Source organism: Pleurodeles waltl, chromosome 3_1, assembly GCF_031143425.1.
Source record: "Pleurodeles waltl isolate 20211129_DDA chromosome 3_1, aPleWal1.hap1.20221129, whole genome shotgun sequence".
Taxonomy (NCBI): domain Eukaryota; kingdom Metazoa; phylum Chordata; class Amphibia; order Caudata; family Salamandridae; genus Pleurodeles; species Pleurodeles waltl.
The window spans coordinates 1,825,948,586-1,825,963,878 of NC_090440.1; the positions used below are offsets into that span (position 1 = coordinate 1,825,948,586).

The 15,293-nt window shown below is 41.3% G+C and overlaps 1 protein-coding gene across 3 annotated transcripts in view; it reads right to left on the reverse strand.

Moving 5' to 3' along the window:
• MYO1B (myosin IB) overlaps window positions 1-15,293 on the reverse strand; it is a 678,894-nt gene that overhangs the window by 387,457 nt on the left and 276,144 nt on the right. For all 3 annotated transcript variants that reach the window (XM_069225875.1, XM_069225874.1, XM_069225873.1), the window contains exon 8: window positions 1,302-1,400. In XM_069225875.1, the coding sequence (XP_069081976.1) occupies window positions 1,302-1,400 (99 nt within the window). The remainder of the gene's footprint in view (window positions 1-1,301; window positions 1,401-15,293) is intronic.

Consider the following 15,293-nt stretch of genomic DNA (forward strand, 5'->3'; position numbering starts at 1 on the left):
TTTTATGGGTTACTTCTCAGTTCAAATGAATTCCTCATGTTCCAAATTCAATCCAGAATTGGCTTCCCCAATCATCACACCTTGGTATCTTGCCCAATAGTAATCCCTTTGATAGCTTTTTGTGTTTCACCATTGACCAACATCTCTCAAAAGCTATGGCATTCTGTTTCCATTAGAACACTTGAAACTACTCTTTCACATGCTAGCTTCAGAACAATGTGGCAAACCCTGATCATCTCCCATCTAGAAGGGGGCAGGGCAATCCCTTACTTTCAGGTCTCTGTAAAGACATCTTAGATCCTCTCAAAGCCATTCTCAAATGCATCACCGCACCTTGTCAAAGAAAGCTAAAAAAATCAATCCACATCACTCCAATTTTGAGGAAAATATCTGGGCATTCCCAGCTACCTAAAAGGCAAATTACACACATCTGGAAAAGAAAGAAATCAGAGGCAAGAATAACTTTCTTATTGAAGGTGACAAAAAAACGGGAAAAAATTAACTGGTATTCTTCTGCACAGCATCAAGAATTTGCTATCTCCCCAGTCAAAGTACCTCAGGCTTGGATTACGTCTTTTGGCATTTTGGAAGGCCCTAAAGATCTAACAAAACGTTAAAATGTTACTATTATTTTTCATAACATCTTAGTGTACTTTTCTGTTACTTGACTAGTGCTCTGCTGCCAACATGGCAATGTTTGTGCTACACAAATATATTGAATAAATTAAAAGAAAAGTATATCCAATTAAAAAAGTATAGACAACATACAAGTCACTCAGATAAAAACAATATTAATTTATGGTAATTTCTGCAACAATTTAACAAAACCCAATTGAAAATCTGCTGTAACACTTGTGCCACCGAGGGGGGTGGGTGGGGGAATAAATACGGACTAAAAGGGTTTCAAAAACAGCCTTTTCTTTACTACTTTTGGGGTATCAGAACCTAAACTTTGAGGGCCAAAGCCCTCATTACTGTAAGAAAAATGTTAACAGGATTTATCCAGAACATGGAAGTAGAGTACATACACAGCTTTGTCTAAAAAAAAAATACAAAACAAATGAAAATAGAAACCGTATAACATTTTATACAAATGATGCTTCAGGGCAACTGTCAAACATATAAGAAAGTTAGCTTTAATTACAATTTAATTATGTCAAATCTTATTGAGCCAGATCACACCTAAGGTAAGTAAAGCAGAGCCAAGCAATCTACTACAGTGACAGGGGCAGTTTAATATTTTATCATTCTCAGAGGTCATGTTATCTATGTGTAATAAATGGATTCAATTAAGTACTTACTCAGCAAATCTTCTGGAGCGCCAGATAACAGCTGATAGAAGATGTGGAAGTTTCTTTCACCTCGTGGCTGCCTCACAACACGAGATTTTTCTAACAAATCTGAAAAAAAAAACATGTTATAACATTCTCTCATGATGTTTCATAAAACAAGAAGCCTCAAGTTGCACACCCTCTCAATATCCAATTGCAGTTTGTTCTACACTTTTTGTTACATTTAGAACAACAATATAGGCCAAACTAAACCTGAGAATATATGGAGAACATTTGTTGCCACATTTGTGAATTATTACCTTTTTTCTTGTGTCCATTTTAAAACCTTACGGCCCGCCATAGCAGGCTATACTGGCCATTAAAGGCCCTCTCCAGCTTTACAGGCCTGAGCCGAAAGCCGGGGCCTTTAACAAGGGAGCACGTATTTTAATGCCTGTATAGACCAGCTATGGAGGGCTATAAGGCTATTAGAACATTCCAACAGGTGGCAGAATGTTCTAATAAATAAAACGAAGGTCTCACGGAGCCAGAGGAGATTGAAATTCAGAATTAAAAAATAAGTCTGTTTATGTTAATTTGCACAGGAATGCTATTGCTCCGGTCACCACCATTGTGGCAGAAAAGCTCAAGGAAATCTAAGGAAATATTTGAAAGTTTCTGAAACAAGGTGACCAAATATTGCAACCAGTTAGCTACAGTACTAATTTATATTCTCTTTCAAACAAATCAATCTTTGTGAGTCCACGATTAACACACTGCGCGTTCACAAAGTAGCGCCCAATAAATATGGAAAAAATCCTGCATCTTCGAATACTAGGCAGATCACTACAATGTAGTTAATCTGCGAGTCCCAACAACTAAGGTTTGCACTAATGTCAGCATAAATAACCAGAAATGTAGTAAAAAATATGTTTTCCTGAAAGATAAATCAATATCTTTCAGATGTACATGCGAGGATTCTCTGAAAGGAAGCCTTAAAGATGATATCATCTGCACAGATGAAAGAATGAAACACTGTAGTAATTAAAAGCTTAAACAGTCAACAGACATATGGCAACAATACATGTTCACACCAAGCTCCTCTAACTGAAAATACAGTTTGATACTGTTGTACCGTAGGGCACATCGTCACTTCACCGTCATCCTCTTGCAAAATTAATTTGTAGGTAAAATAGGTTGACAAGAAAGCAAATTAATTTTTCATTGGATTACAACCTTCTTTTGTCTTGTCGCTGTTTTGGGATCGTGCCAGAGCTTCATGCACCTGTGCTGAAAGGTACAGACAAGCCCTGAGTGACCAGCAATGTTAACATGTGATTTTGAATTGTGAGCCTGTTAACACAAGAGGTTCCAGAGTTAGGTTTTGTTTCTGGAGAGAAATTATCACTTCAAGAAGCTAACTAAATTTAGCTCCTGCCAAAACCAAATCCGGGCAGCTTTCCTAGAAGAGTTAAGTTAGAGCAACTGCCCTATTACCAAGCCACAAAATTAAGATTCCAAAGAAAATGTGTAATTAAGCTCTTCGTGAATGGGTTCTATGAATAAGTTTATCCAAAAGTCTCTAGTCCATTCGTCCATTCACAAATCACTGAAAAGAATCACTACGCAGTGGCAAGAGAAACTGATGTGGCTGCTCAAAAGTACATGGACTATTCCATTTTGGCAGACTAGAGCTGCTAAACAAACGCCCGCTGCTTCGGTTTCATGTATTCTTTGTTCGTTGTTGTCCTTTACATTCTACCTGGGGAAAGAGATGCATTACTTCAGGCCCATCTCTCACGGATCCAGGCGCTGTGGATGAACTTTGGATTTGGCCGTTGATCTGGAGCACCGGAATCTTTGATAACGGTCTCTCTAAGGAGGCAAAGATTCCGTTGCTCCAGATCAATGGCCAAATCCAAAACATCCAGATTCTGACCAGGCCCCCTCACAGTGCCACTCCTTAGAGAAAGCCACGACCCCTTCTGAGTATCACCTCAACTCTCCACAAATGAAAACTGGCAGTCAAACACAGCACAGAAAAGGCCGACATGAGCATAAACTTGGATCTCATGATTCTGACATAAACATGGTTAAATGAAGAATCTCAACAAGTCACAAATCTAATTATTTTGCATGATTACTCCATAAGGACCCTCAATAGAGATGGAGGGATTAGTGGTGGGGTGGCACTTATCTACAGATCTATTCTCTGCCTTGCTGCATATCACTTCCCGGTCACATCTCAGTATCTCTTTGTGGAAATCAAGCCCATCACCTCCAACAATACAAGAATGCATATTGTCTACCATCCATCATTCGAGGACTCCTTTCTCAAACAATGTACAGATCATGTGACCTATCCGATTGTAGGAGAGTTCTAGCTTCACTGGGGCAAGCTTATTTATATCCCATAAAATTAGTTTTACTTCATTCTTGTGTGAAAATTACCCGATGGAACATAGTTGCTTGCAAACCCACATATACCAAAGGAGCCAAACTGGATGTCAAAAAGGTTTGCATACAAACTTAGGATCCTGTCTTAGTGGATGGGTCTGATCACTATCATATTGCTTTCCCTTTATCCTTCACCAAAACTACCGGTCATGGACATCCTAAAACAAAATATGGGCTTGAGACCTAAAGTACACAAACCCCTCTGATCTTTTGAAGCTTCTGTTCATTTCTTCTCTGTAAATAAGGACATCATAAAACTTCTGGCTTTAAAACAATGTGACAGATAGAATGCTTTAATTAATCTCAGCCACTGGCGATCGATCAGGCCGTACTCAAATCCATCTTTTTTCGCCCACCATGCCACCTCAATTTGGACCCAGACATATCCAAATCAGCTTTGACCGTGTTCCAATGGTAACAGTCCGGTGGAACTGCCAGGCCTTCCCTGAACACAAGTAAACAAGGACTGCTTTCACCCTTATTATTATGAGATATCAGCCAGGTATAGCTTCATTTCAGTGGCACAGTGAGCATGGGACCCACGTCTGGGCATACCCGTCAAACTTAAGGCACCAAAAAGCTAATGCGGCTTAATGGTGTGGGTGGTTAGGAACACTACTCAGCGATGGGCAGAACCCACAGATATTTTGTCTTATGCAAGGGTAAGAATGTAATGCAGTGTAAAGGAATTCTTATGCAGCCTATATGAACCACAATAGGCTGCCTATCAGCTGAGTGTCATGGTATTCGCTAAGTGTGGGGCAGATGTCCTATATATTATGTTTTGTAATTACATTTATATGGCACTTACTACCCTTGACAAGGCACTGAAGCACTTGATTCCAGGTAGCACCCTGCTCCATAATCCAAGGGTAGTCACCCAGCACATCCACTCCCCCCCAACCGGGTGGACGAGGCAAAAAGGCCTCTTAAAAAGTACACTCCTTGGATAGACTTGTGTCAGAGACAAAAAAACAGGAGTGCTGGAAAGACAGGATATTTAGGACCACGTAAGACACAGTTCAGGATGTTGCCATTTTTACAACAGACAGGTGACAAAGGTGTAGGAAGTATGGACTGGGTCAAGGCGGCAATGAGTTGCTACAAGCTGGCTCGGACAAATTATTTAGCCTTCTACAGTTAAATCAAGGAAAGGAAGTTTTACAAATACTCCCGAGATTCCATGAGCACAGACGGTGAGAACAATATACATTTTCATGGGCAGTTAAAGTTCCATCTTGCATCATCTGTGAGGCCCTGGGGAAATACTTGCAGCTATAATGTGCTCGGTAATTTCTTTCCTGTCGACAGTATTCTTGCTTTCAGAATACTGAAGCCGTAGCCACTCAGCACAAGGTTAGTCTTTCACTGGAAGTGCGATTTTAAATTATGTGCCCAGCGTGAGTTGACAAAACGAGAGCAAAACCTTCCACTCTGCCTGGGTGTGTAAATCCTATATCAAAGTTAGCAGTGTTTATTAACTTCTTGGGGCAAAGTGGGAATGACCCTTAACCTTTCTACCCAGTGTACCCAGGGCTTAAAGCTTTGTCTATGAAGTCTCCTAGGCTGGGCCCCTTCTATCAGTCTCTAGGATGTGGTGGTGAAGGTTCTGCCTGGCTGTGTTCTGGCTTCCCATGGAGCAGGTGTTAGTGTTCTATAATTCCGCATTTTTCTAAGCATTCCATTTACCCAACCCGCTTTCAGAACATTTCCCCATACAACTCAGTTAAGAAAAAACTTTTAAATCTCTCCACTCCGCCCCTCTATTCTCCACTGCTACAGCTTTTCTGCTTGTTTCGGAACTCAGAAAAAAGTGAAGAAAATACACAAGCTAACCAACATACACAACCTGTCATATTTGTAATTGCCACCATTTTCTGTCGGAGCTATGAGTTATCTAGACAACACGAATGGTTCTTAATTAGCACACAATACTTAAGGAAACGGAGTTAACCATAATGGAGCTTCTCAGCTGCACTTTAAGATTCCACGCTGCATCCCAAGTCCAGCTTAATTTCTGCAACAGGAAGGCTTCACAATCCGCTCTTTCTAAAAGTCCACGCTCAATAGGCCCTTTTTTTTTCTTCCACTTTTAGCACCAGACATGGGGCAGTCCCTGGCTGCTGCACCACATAGCACACGTGTCCAATGTCAGTGCACCAGGAACGGATGTATGCCAGATTTTCATATTATACACCAACCATATAAATGACTGCCATCTACTATTAATTTTTAGTAAATGTATCTCAGGTGGTAGACTCAGAATCTGATATGAATTAATCTCTTGTGGACCAACGCTAGACACAAATTACTTTTCACTGAAAGTCCAACTCTCAATCTCTTATTTCCCAAACATACAGTTCATTATTCAATAACAGTCCGAATTTCTGGAAAAAGAGTTGCACTCCATATTATTTCAGACACCACACCCAGCAGCACAAGGTCAAAGGCCAGGATATACCTGGCACAATAACACTAAAGGGCTCAATTAGGCTAAGCCATTGCGCACAATGGGAAAAAGTAATGCCTATTGATCCCAACATCAATTGATTACAACAGTAGGTCAGCCATTCCTAATGGAAAGAGCATGACTTCTTAAACACACACATAACTTACGCATATCATCTGACAAAATGTCTTGACGAAATTGCCAGTCAAGAAGTTGCAAATCCAGTGCATGAAATTTCTGACTTAAGACACAATCGTTAGCATAAGAATCACAAGACTTATTTCACCCAACTGAAATAGACCCATGACAGAACAGAAGTGATCACCAAACAAGTGGGGTTGAAGAAATCATACATACCCCTCTCCTTAGCTTATATTAGAAAGTTAAATGCACATTTTAATCAACATTGGTAAAGTCAATATATCTTGTCTTTTTGCTTTGCCAAAACACACCTAATGAATTTGTGAATGCTTTTTGCAGACAAAATGCTTACTGCTGGTGCTTAACAGTGTGGTATGCCCTCGGCATGCGTCATACTACTACGATGGCCAATGAAGTATACTTGAACATGAGTTCCCACACATGCATGTGCATATATCGTGACGTCACCAACATTTTGTTTTGTTTATTTTTCTTAGCTACAGTTACAAGATGGAATAGTAAATTAAATAAAAATTAATAAAAATGAGTTTTAAAAATCCTTCTGAATAAGGAGCAACCCAGCAGCAAATTTAAGCTGATGGGACCCACAAAAAAGAAAACAGATTAAAATGGTCATAACAGTTAGGGGCTAAGAAGCGGAGAGGTGGAGAGCAGGGAAACTCACAGCACTAAAGAAAACAAGCATTTGCAATGCAATGGGTCTCGCGTTTACTCAAGTTAAAGTAATTAGGTTTGTAAACTCCTAATGGGACTTTTTTTGCCACATAAACTGGAAAGTAAAACAGTTTCACATAAGCAAGCTGACGGCTGCCATGAGTGCAAAGCAAGCACACAAAAAGGAATAGTATCGGCAAAAATGCAATTATCCATGTTACCAGCAAAAGTGCAAATATCCATGTAACAGGGTTGACTTCATGCAATGCGCTCTACTACTGCCCAGCGAGATCGCACTGCCTATGAAATAAAGAGAAAAAATAGTGCAGAAACCTTTACGGAACACATGGAGCCTCGTAGGTTTTCAGTAGTTGCCCGGTGCGCTCAAGGCTGGCTAAACACCAGAAAAGGCATGACATGTGGATGCCTTTCACTAATTAAATCAAGCTAATTTTAAAAAGGCAAGCCCACGAACCACTCAAACTGATGGGCTTGACATAGGCGTGGCTAGAAGCCCATAGATATTACAACCAGGGATGGAGCGCTTTGCGCTCAACCCTAAAAAGTATTTCCCTGAATGTGAGCATTGGACAAATTATACGTAATCCAACTAAAAAGCTGGTAGAAAGCTGGACTCCAGGAAAGGGGTAAACACAAGAAGAGGAATGAAGGCCATTGAATAAGAAGTAAGCATATGACTGACATGTGCAAGGGGCTAATCCAAAGTCCTCTTTTAAGTATTGTCCACAATAGGTCTTCAACAACAGGCAGCGTAAAGCTGTTTGGAGGCAAGGCATAAAACTATCACTGCATTTAAAATAGGTATGTGTCTTCTTGATGGAGTGGGATATAATCAGAAATGTCAGAGCATATCTTGCTACAATCATAATGTATTAGACAAGGTCTTACATTCAATAACTTACTATCACTGTTGATATATGATACAGAAGAGCGAAGGCAACAGATCTATTTATTGAAACATCCTTCGGGCAACTAAATTCTTGTCTAATGCCTTTCTCATTTTCGTTCTATAATACAGTGGTTCCTAAACTTTTTATAACCTCAACCCACGTTCTAGCATGATAAAGGTCCGCGATGCACCTAGCTTTAATGTACCTGAGGCAGGAGATTTTGTTAATATAAATAAAGCATTGTGTGGTAGTGCGCTGTTATTTACATACAGGCCATTTTCCATTGAAAGGGCCACTAAATTTGCATAGACATACTGTTTTACTGATAAAATATACATTGCACACAAATGATGTGTGGAAATCAGGTTTCGGTGAATATAATTTGTGCATTACCAATTAAAGTGTCTTGATTAGTTTTGTTCCTGTTAAAATCTTTGTTTCTATCACACTTCCGAATCCAGCTGATTGAAAGGTATTTACGTTTTCTTGTGTGTTACAAAAATTACATCCTACATAATTTCCTTTCATATTCTGGGTACCTCTGCAAGATTGTCACATAATTCACTTAACACATCTTTCTCTGACTTCCAAGTGAGAGGAGTTTGTAAACACAAATCCACATGTTAAAAACATAAGCAGTAATTTGTCAAAAGACACAGCCTGACATTTGACCTCTGTCATTAAAGCGCAGCAAATGTGAAAGATGAATACCTAATTTAAAAGCATTTTAATTTATTGCTTGGATGTCCACTACCCACAAAAAATGAGCTTGTGACCCAATCACATTTTGGGAAACACCAGCTCCAATAGATCAGAGCAAGGCAACTAATGTTTTTATGGACTATGTGTTAATTGCCACACTGATATTCTTTCTGCAACACTGCTGTGCAAAAAAGAATCCGTTAGCCGAAGACCCGCAGAAAAAATGAAATAGGCAAAACTTGCAACAATTCTGGGTTATAATTCGACCAAAAACTGTTTTCTTGTAGCAGCGACAGATAAGAAGCACTGTCCTCTCAGTAACCTTCGGAAAACCGCAACAAGCCAGTGTTGGCCTTCAAGTGTCCATTTGTTTTCCCTTTTACACAGAAACCCACTTCGTGTTGGTCATCTGGACATTTTTGGCTTTAAGCAACCAGTCCCGGAGCCCAACGCCAATGTGTGTTCTCAAAGCTACGTTCAAGATGCTTGAAATTACACAGGTACGTTTAGTGGTTACTTTACGAGTTCAGGCGTTTATGATTAGGGGGGAGTGATAAGTGGAGTCTCCATTACGGAGCCTCACAGTGGGCAAACTTAAAACAAGCTGACTGCAGCAAGCGGCTCACAGCACATCCTGTGTTAAGGCTATGCTCAGAACCTTTCTTCACTGAGGTACGGCTCAACATTGCTTGACATGACTGCTTTTTATAGCAGTCAGGGAGGACTACATGCTCACTCATAATGGCAACACTTCCTACCGCTTGAGAAGCAGACCACGACTTCACACGAATGACAATACTAACATGTTAAACTTAGCATGGTGAGTTTCATCATAAAAGCACACGACAAGTACCAGAACACGTATTAAGTCGGAGCTCGCATAACCGGAGTTCGAGGATTTGTGGCAAGTCGACGGCCTCTAAGCACCGGATCGGAAAACAATGCGCAGTTTGCAGTGCTAGGAATAAACAAATCATAGAATGGAAGCTTCTAATTAAAATATGTATATATATCACAGACAGTTTTCAAATCGTCAGTAAATCGCCTGTAATTAACTAGAAATCTGACACAGACAGTAATGACAACCAACCTAACTTAGAAAAATGCAGGAATGCGATTCATTTGGTCCTGCTGATCACCTGGTGAATAATATGTTTACATTGACTTTCTAGGTTTAGTGGAAAGTGCGCTCCCGCGAGATGCAGCCTCGGTTTTTTTCCAGAATGTCCGCGGGGCCCAATTATTCACAATATCCCAGTTACACACAGCTCCTGACAGCAGACAGTAACTATGAACGGGAGGAGGGGAGATGAGCACGCAGGTCCTTCTCTTGGAACTGGGAGGGATTTTCTTTTTCAAATGAAATTTCAATGTATTTTGTGTCATTTTATACTCATTTTCTGAAAGCGTGACGGCAAAACAAACTAAATATATCTATTAAACAGAATGCCATCCAAAAAGGAACATAAAGTCATGTTTTTAAACGAGGTAGTGCTACGTTTCGAAGATGCAGGCTGTTATGGAGACCCAGGAGGCACGCAGGTACAGGGGCAAGTACTTTATTTAGGAAAGAGTTATAAGGGAACCTAGAACCCCATGAGGAGCTAGGATGGAACCGGCTCAGCCGCAGCTGTAGACTCAAACTCGGACACGGATAGGCCACTCACACTTATGACATTACACATACCAAATTCTACACCAGGCTAGAAAACAGGCCACCAGCCAGTTTCGGCCCAGTTTTTAGGCATTAACAAACGCGAAGAACGCTGACAAAGTAACGGAACAGAAACTGTGCCATGAGGTTTGGCTTTGTTATAGTGTGGGCACATAAAGCCAGACATACTGACAGAATACATGAAAGGGACACGTAGGCAGCACATACAGACACAAGCACATCAGATTAACACTTGGCACTCATTCAATATAAAGCACGTGCAGGCATGCACAAACAGAAGCACAGGCAAACATGCGTACGCAAGGAAGCGCACATACACCCCACGCGCATAAACAATTCCATGAAGCACCAACATACATGACTGGCCTACAATGGATTGTGATGGTTGCCCCTCCGTTGCGATCAACGAGAGCTGCAAAGACATTTTACCTACGATTACAAACTTTACTATTGCACCACTTTACCCAGGCGCCACAACTTGAAAAGAAAACAAACATGGACCTTCACTCTAATGACATTCATCCAGTGCTTAATTTGAACCAGTGGTTGCTAACAGCACTTTTATTTGGACACCAGCACTTTTTTCATCACCCCACATTTCCTGAGAGCAAGAGGGGGAAACACTAACAGAAAAGAAGGAGCAGCGTTTTGGGCACCGTCGCTCATTAATGTACAAATTAAGCACTGTCCATCATCTCTGGGCCCTCTGTCCTGCGACAATTAACAGCTAGTTCGCGCAGGTCCTCGATAAGGAAATAAGCTACTGCGTATCCTTAGGACTATATGACGCACTACTAAGTGCAGGGGGACAGACGAACATGGTGCAGACTTAGAGGAGATGAATCATTTCTCTGGCATAAATACGACTTTTGCATCTTTGACGATTCCTCTTTTACAATTCCCATCCTTTTTAGGTTTTCAGGATGATTTTATATTCTTGAACAAAGACTCATAATTTCCAAAACTAATGTTGTGGGGAAAGTCTAATGCATATGGCCTTTGGCTGATTGTGGTAACAGTTGGTTAAGGGAGCATAAAGATCACGAACCAAATAATCTGTCACCCACCCTCACTTTACAGAACATTGTAGCACTCTGTGTAGGAGGCATGGAACACCATAAGCATACACCACTGCTTAAAATAGGTCATCAAAATAAAAATCGTGCAAGAAATAATCCACACTTCACCAGAAACACATTAGCCAACTTTGTTTTTTCTCCAAAATGCACTGACTGGTTTAAAACACCCAAAATAAACTACAAACCCACTCTGCACACTTTTATTCAAATTAAATGCAGGAACCTTAAGCTATTAGATTGACAAAACTCTCACTTCTACAACAATACATCTACAGACATACGCAGGCTATGCTGTTTATGCAAGTCTGATAAAGATGGGGTTCTAATAAGCACAAAGACGCCCCAACAGAAGGAACCGTTTGCCTTTAATTACTGAAATTAGGACGCAGTTAAAGACGCATTCTCTAGAACGTCATCAATCGGAGTCCCTTACTGCACCCCCTTAGATATCGATAAACTATGAACAGGATCCCCCTGTGCCATAAAGGTATGAATTTACAGCACGTTAGATTGCATGCAATAAATGTTAATATTTAAAAAGGGGTTTTAAACAGTGGAATCTATACATTAACAATCTCCCTTTTGTAAGCTATTGGCACGCGCACTTTACATGGGAAATAATCCTGCTGGTTTCTCAAACAGCCACATGTACTGATCCAAAGCTGTAATGCGCTTGCGTCAATCCGTGAACCTTGTTTAACCCCTTCGCTGCCAGGTCTTTTCCCCCTCCTGTGCCAGGCCTTTTTTTGCCTATTTGGAATAGTTCTCGCTTAGGCCCTCATAACTTTTTGTCCACATAAGCTACCCACCCCAAATTTGCGTCCTTTTTTTCCTACTTCCTAGGGCTGCTAGAGGTACCCAGACTTTGTGGGTTCCCCTGAAGGAGACCAAGAAATTAGCCAAAAAATAGTGACAATTTAGTTAAGAAAAAAAAAAAAAAAAAAATGGAAAAAAGGGCTGCAGAAGAAGGCTTGTGTTTTTTTTCCCCTGAAATTGGCATCAACAAAGGGTTTGCAGTGCTAAAATCACCAGCTTCCCAGCTTTCCGGAACAGGCAGACTTGAATCAGAAAACCCAATTTTTCAACACAATTTTGGCATGTTACTGGGACATACCCCATTTTTACGACTTTTTGTGCTTTCAGCCTCCTTCCAGTCAGTGACAGACATAGGTGTGAAACCAATGCTGGATCCCAGAAACCTAAACATTTCTGGAAAGTAGACAATTCTGAATTCAGCAATGGGTAATTTGTGTAGATCCTACAAGGGTTTCCTACAGAAAATAACTGAAATACAAAAATATTGAAATTGAGGTAAAAAAACAGCCATTTTTCTCTACGTTTTACTCTAACTTTTTCCTGCGATATCAGAGTTTTGAAAGCAATATACCGTTACGTCTGCTGGACTCTTCTGGTTGCGGGGATATATAGGGCTTGTAGGTTCATCAAGAATCCTAGGTACCCTGAGCCAATTAATGAGCTGCACCTTGCAGTGGGTTTTCTTTCTATACCGGGTATACAGCAATTCATTTGCTGAAATATAAAGAGTCAAAAATAGGTATCAAGAAAACCTTTGTATTTCCAAAATGGGCATAAGATAAGGTGTTGAGGAGCAGTGGTTATTTGCACATCTCTGAATTCTGGGGTGCCCATACTAGCATGTGAATTACAGGGCATTTCTCAAATACACGTTTTTTACACACAGTCCTACATTTGGAAGGAAAAAATGTAGAGAAAGACAAGGAGCAATAACACTTGTTTTGCTATTCTATGTTCCCCCAGGTCTCACGATAGAAATGGTACCTCACTTGTGTGGGTAGGCCTAGTGCCCGCGACAGGAAATGCCCCAAAACACAAAGTGGACACATCACAGTTTCTCAAAGAAAACCGAGGTGTTTTTTGCAAAGAGCCTACCTTGTGATTTTGGCCTCTAGCTCAGCCGCCACCTAGGGAAACCTACCAAACCTGTGCATTTTTTAAAACTAGAGACCTAGGGGAATCCAAGATGGGGTGACTTGTCGGGCTCTCACCAGGTTCTGTTACCCAGAATCCTTTGCAAACCTCAAAATGTGGCTTTAAAAAACACTTTCCTCACATTTCGGTGTCAGAAAGTTCTGGAATCTGAGAGGAGCCACAAATTTCCTTCCACCCAGCGTTCCCCCCAAGTCTCCCAATAAAAATGGTACCTCACTTGTGTGGGTAGGCCTTGTGCTCGCAACAGGAAGTGCCCCAAAACACTATCTGGACACATCACAATTATCAAATAGAAAACAACCTGTTTTTGCAGGGGGTTTGGGGACACCTGCGTTTTTGGACCTTGGCTCATCAGCCATCTAGGGAAACCTACCAAACCCAGATATTCCTGAAAACTAGACACCCGAGGGAGTCAAGGGAGGTGTGACTTACGTGGATCCCCCAATATTTTCTTACCAAGAATCCTCAGCAAACCACAAATTTAGCTAAAAAAAAATAAAATCAAGTTTTCCCCACATTTCTGTGTGGGATCACTGCACCAGGACAAATTTCTTACCACCCAACGTTCCACTCAGTCTCCCGGTAAAAATGATACCTCACTTGTGTAGGTGGGCCAAGTGTTTGTGACAGGAAAGAGCCAAAAACACGTCGAAATTGAGGGGGAACCACAGTGGGTCCAAAAGGGCAGTTTGAAAAAAAACATTTTTAGGCTGACAAGTGCAGCAGAAATTTTATCGGTATAGATGAGACAATGCTGGGTGGTAGGAATTTTGTGGATTACTGCAGATACCGGAAGGTTCCATCACAAAAATGTGGGAAAAATGTGTGTTTTCCAGCAAAGTTGCAGGTTTGCAGGGCATTGTGGGTAAGGAAATGGTGCGGGGTGCATGTGAAGCACACCACCCTGGAATCAACTAGATGTTTAGTTTTCGGATGTGACTAGGTCTTGTGGATTTTTCTACATGGCAGCATCCCAAAGTAAAAAAAAAAGTGCAGCCCTCACCATTCCAACGGGACAATTTTGAGAGTTACCAAGTTCTCAAGGCCCAAATGTCAAACAAAAAACAAAAATAATCAAATGTCCTCTTGCTTGCCATGGGATAAGATGTTTTAGTGTGCCGGGGAGAGCTGAAAGACTGTTCGCCCCTTCAGTTCGGGTGGGGGCATAACCAGGCCCATACTGGTTGGTAGCCACCACCCCACAATTTTTTTTTTTTTTTTCCTGGCATCTAGTAGACTTTGTCCCCCCGGGGTGTGGATCGGGAGTAATTGCCCAATCTGCCCACTGGTGAGCAGAACAACTTTGGCCCCAATTATTTGGGGTGGGGGTATGGCCATACCCCCAACCTCTTATTTTGGAGAAAAAAAATCTTCCCTGGTCTCTGGTGGGCTTTCTGCCCCCCCTTGGGGGCAGATTGGCCTAACAGTAATGTGCCCCAAGGGGAAAGACCCTTGCCCAAGGGGCTGCCCCCTCCAAACAAAACACACACATACACACACCAATCCATGGTGTCTAGAGGTTTCTGCCCCCCTTGGGGGCAGATTGGCCTAACAAAAATAGGCTGATCTGCCCCCAAGGGGGGTAGAAATGGCCTAAATATAATTTGCTCCCCAGGGGAGCGACCCTTGTCTAAGGGGTCGCTCCCCATACATAAAAACAAAGTAAATAAAAAATATATATATCCCTGGTGTCTAGAGGTTTTTGCCTCCCCTCCCCCCCTCACCCGGGGCAGATCCGCCTGATTATATTATATAATGGCAAGTGTAAAAAGGCTGAAAAGTACCCTTTAACTATGCCTGAAGCAAAGCCTGGCCAGACGAGAACAACAAAAGACCAGACAACCTGGCATGGTGGGCGATTATCTGTGATGTGCCGAACCAGACCTCAAATATGTCCCAATAACAGGTGTATATAGTTTTTATTGACTGCCAAGATTACATCAACCCCCTCCGGATAAAAGT